General features: G+C 42.3%; 1 protein-coding gene across 1 annotated transcript in view; it reads left to right on the forward strand.

Moving 5' to 3' along the window:
- Positions 1–4,820, forward strand: part of LOC101845620 — a 45,291-nt gene that overhangs the window by 17,497 nt on the left and 22,974 nt on the right. Inside the window, exon 2 of the mRNA XM_005097526.3 lies at positions 3,665–3,833. Within this exon, the coding sequence (XP_005097583.1) occupies positions 3,746–3,833 (88 nt within the window). The 5' untranslated portion in view covers positions 3,665–3,745. The remainder of the gene's footprint in view (positions 1–3,664; positions 3,834–4,820) is intronic.

Consider the following 4,820-nt stretch of genomic DNA (forward strand, 5'->3'; position numbering starts at 1 on the left):
TAGGGAGGGAGGGAGAGAGGGAGAGAAAGGGAGGGAGAGAGAGAGAAGAGACAGAGAGAGAGTGGAGAGAGTAGGGAGGGAGGGAGAGAGGGAGAGAGAGGGAGGGAGAGGGGGAGAGGGAGGGAGAGAGAGGGAGAATATAATTAACTGAAAAGGATAAACCACTCATGAATATTACCAGAAGCCAGTAGATAGAATCTAATTTCTGTACTTTTTGAGCATTTTGGGATTTGGGGTCTGTGTGTGCTTCTAAACTGAAAAGTTGCATGGAGCCAGTCCTATTATACGAGTGTGATGGGCAATCAATAGACAGCTGGAAAGAACAATTGAGGCGACAGAGTTGTGGTTCATAAGACGCATGCTGCGAATCCCATGGACAGCTAAAAAACAAAACAAATGAAGAAGTTTTGGTTGAAACAAATTGCAGACGACAGCTTATGACGATTGTACGAAAGAAATAGGCAAAGTTTATTGGGCACACAATGCGGAAAAAAGCATTGGAGAATATTGTAACAACAGGCAAGTTTGATAAAAAGACAGGCAGAGGCAGACAGAGGGAAAAGATACAGGACAAGATGACAACATGGCTGGGAGCAGCAAGAACAACAGACACCATCACTGCAACGCAAGACAGAGTGAAGTGGAGGTCCATGATCACCCACGCCAGTCGGCAAGGCACCGGATGATGATGATGATCATAATGATGATGATGATGATGATAATGTGCTTCTTAAGGAAATAATTTCTGCTCTCCTACCCCCCCCCCCCCACACACACACACACCTCAAACCAACTTTTATTTTACATAAACCAAGACAGCCAAACATAAAACTAATTTTCTGAAAAGGAAACCTCTACGAGAGAGTAACAAACAAAGATGGAGGAACGATAACGACGATAGATAGAGGTTTGATAAGAAAGAAGGGGCAAGTCTCACCAGAGCACCCGCCAACCACCCACACAAAACATTTTCAGAAGACAGGAAAACGACAACGACACCATAGCAAGAACGACAACAAAGATGTCCGCAGAAAAATAAAATACAAATTAACCAAGACAAAACAAAACAAAACTTTAAAAGATCGCTGACATAAGAAATCCGGTATAAATCCAGGAAAACAAAAGGAACTGCATAGGCTGCTGTTTCTCAGAGAAAGAAATAAGTGGGAACAGATCCCTTCAAGCTGCTTAGTGACAGGCCAGTGTAATGTGGGGGAGTCTCGAGTCTTGTCTTGCCCGCACTGGGGGGGGGGGGTATTTCACACGGCTACACGGACACATTTTGTACAAGCTGCTATGTGGACTATAGGTGGGGACCAGCCTCCTAAATTTATTTTAAAAAAGTTTTAGTAGAGATTTTACCGCACTCGCAATTGCATGAGGCAATATATGAGCGCCAAGGGGTGGATGTCAACAGAGAAGTCCAAACAGGGAATCAGACTTACTCTGCTCACCTCTCTAGTTTCAACAACACAAAGTCTGCTTCGACTATCAAGGCACCCCGGAAATAGCAGTTCATAAAACAGTGACAAACATACAAGAGAAGTAGAGGAAAAATGACGATAGTGAGGATTAGGAAAGAAAGAGAAGCAGTTCCCTGTGGCAGTTCCGGCACAGTATGAGCATGACATTGATAAATCAGCCCATTTACAATTCTTCTGTGCATGAGAACATGTTACTGTCCTCCCTTTAGAAATAGCCTAAAGACACTTCAGTCAGTATCACTGGGGGGGGGGGGGGGTAGATCTAGCCTCCTAACCGATCCAAATTATGATGGTATGTAGCTAGAGACAAAACTTGAACAATTACGACACAGCACGGTCGAATCAGGCGCCCGTCAATTTAGGGGCATAAGGAGTTATTGGTATCATCTTAAAGCTTCTTACTTTGTTTGTTTTTTTCTGTTTGTGAAAAAAGTAGTCGAATGTCTTGAATAGAAAGAAGTCGAGATATTTGTGATTGAAGGAGGTGAGGGTCGCCTGTTTCCTGAAGCAAAATTTACAAGAAAATGGTCGCCAAAATTTGGAGACTTCCAAAGCTTGAGAGTCCTTCCAAACGTCAGATTTACATTTTTGAGCCTTAAATCAACATTTTCAGTCAAATCTACACATAAACATGTTTTAAATAGACCTTAAAGTTAAAGGTGTTGAGTCAATAAGCAAAAATTCGATAAAAATTGCTAAACGGACCCCCCCCCCCCCCAAAAAAAAAAAAAAAAAAAAAAAATTTAATAAAAATGTTCAAATGCCAGTTTCTTCGATCTATCATTATTTGAACGAGTGCCTGATTTCACAATGATGCCTCACAATTAAACACTTAGGGTGATGTGCGTTTTTTGTTTTGTTTTCTGTTTAGGTAAGAGATTTGCGGAACTTGTAACCACTGTTACCTAATGATATAGAATCTAGGCGTCGACGATTAGAGCTGTTAGTGCGCTCGTCTCCGAAGCGGAAAATCCGAGTTCGAGCCTTGGAAATTTACTGGAAATGCCAGCCTTCAACCTCAAGAGACAGTGGCAGACTGACTGTAGTAAACAATGCTCAAAGTTTTTGCCCTGGATTATTACCTGGATACCTGGAGGTGTCATCTCTGACTCAGAGGTTGACGTGTAATGACCCTCCATCATTCACGGTCGCGAGCTGTCGTTGCACATTCTGCCATACCCAGGCCAGTCCCATGTTCTTATGTTGTCCATCCATGTCATTCTTTGCCTTCCTCTGGCTCTCCTGTCCCACATCTGTCCTTCAAGCACCTCTTTCACAAGGGTCTAGTGTCTTTTTTAAAATGGCCATAGTATTGTATTTATAACATAGATCTAGATTTATAACAGGTTTTAAATAAAAGTTATACTGAGAGACATTTATACTACTAACGTTAAAAAAAAAGATCTTTCTGCACGAAATTCTACACTTCCACCTCCCTGTTTATGTGATTATAAACTATGAATTTTCTCAGTGCATGGTATTACCATTTTGAAATCGGAAGTGGCAGTTGCAATAGTCTATAATATAACAAAGATCTTGCCTAACAAGATAGTCCACTTCTCTCTTTGCGCCAAATAAAAAACTCCTCAAACTCCGGTGGCGTCCTCTTCGAAAAAGCGCGGACTTTGCGAACAGAGTTACCCTTGACCTACTTGTGTGAACAGAGTTACCCTTGACCTACTTGTGTGAACAGAGTTACCCTTGACCTACTTGTGTGAACAGAGTTACCCTTGACCTACTTGTGTGAAAACAATAAAAGCGAAACTAACAAACTGTGCTATTCCTATTCTTCTTCTGGAGAAACAAAAAAAAGCTTCAAAACAAAGACTGCAGCGCCATCTGAACCAAAGCGCGGACTTCCAGGGACACTTTTTTGGCTGAGTGAACTGTCTTGTTATGTAAGATCTTTGTCTAAAAGTAATCGGATCAAAGGGGGACAGGAAAGGGTGGAACGAAAACGGGTACGACGAAATCCAAGAATGACAAATGAGAGACGAAATCGGGCATTTCTCCTTATATTATTTTCACTCTGTGTCTTTCCACTCACAGCATCCCCCTGACCCAAGCTCTCCGGCTGGTGGCAGAGAGACGTCTCTTTCTTCCCGCGACACCCAAAAGGGTATAGATATCTAAGCCGCGGATAAAAGTAAACGTAAAAGTTTCTTTCTCCTCTTTGACAGATAAAGGGCCCCCAAGCCTGTGCCAGAACTACGCCCAGTGCCACAAAGAAGAGGTTCGAGTCCCGCTCCAGAGATCTCAAAATGTCCCGCGCTCTCGCAGCTGTCACTGTTGTGTTCCTTCTTAGCGTCGTCTGCTCACCGACGTCTGCCAACTGGTTCGGGAAGAGGGGTAGGTGGTAATGTTGTTGGTGCTGTTGCTGTTGGTGTTGGTGGTGGCTGTGTTGTTGTTGTTGTTGTTGTTGTTGTTGCTGTTGGTGTTGGTGGTGGCTGTGTTGTTGTTGTTGTTGTTATTGTTGTTGTTGTTGTTGCTGTTGGTGTTGGTGGCGGCTGTGGCGTTCTTGTTGTTGTTGTTTTGTTGTAGTCCGTGTTGTTCTTGTCATCGTCGTTGTCGTCGTCGTTGTCGTCGTCGTTGTTGTCGTCGTTGTTGTCGTCGTTGTTGTCGTCGTTGTTGTTGTCATTGCTGTTGTCATTGCTGTTGTTGTTGCTATTACTGTGTACAGGCAGGTATACTATACGGTTTGTGTCAAGTTAGAAAACCACATCCCATGTACACAGTAACACAATCATGCCCACTGCCTTGAACTGTGTCAACAGTAATAAATCACGTTTTCTATTATACAGCTCCGTTATACAGCACTCTCACTGATATAAATCACGTTTACCGTTATACAGAACTCTCACTGATATAAATCACGTTTTCCGTTATACAGCACTCTTACTGATATAAATCACGTGCACTGAAATAGGTCTACATCGCTTTTTGCTGTAATGCATTGCGTTTACTGTAATACATCCAGACAACTTAAATAAATCACATTCACTGAAATAGACCTACATCGCATCTAGACATCTGTAATAAATCACATTCACTGGAGGTCCTAATGACCTGGTCAGTGCACTTTGTATCAGCCTTTACCTTACAATTGACCTATTTCTGTCACACCTGGCATTTTGTGTGCGTGTAGATAGTTTAACATACATGATTTCCCTGCCTTTTCAAACAGTTTCAGGCTAAGCTTGCTATTCTGTTTGTTGATTAGGTCAGTGTGCACCTTCCAAAACACCAATCTTGTTGAGAGTTATGTTTTGTAATGTAGGGGTTCTACGTCCCAGTCGACACAGTTTTATAGTGGTAATAATAATAATTGTAATAATA

This window comes from Aplysia californica, unplaced genomic scaffold (assembly GCF_000002075.1).
Source record: "Aplysia californica isolate F4 #8 unplaced genomic scaffold, AplCal3.0 scaffold00156, whole genome shotgun sequence".
Lineage (NCBI taxonomy): Eukaryota > Metazoa > Mollusca > Gastropoda > Aplysiida > Aplysiidae > Aplysia > Aplysia californica.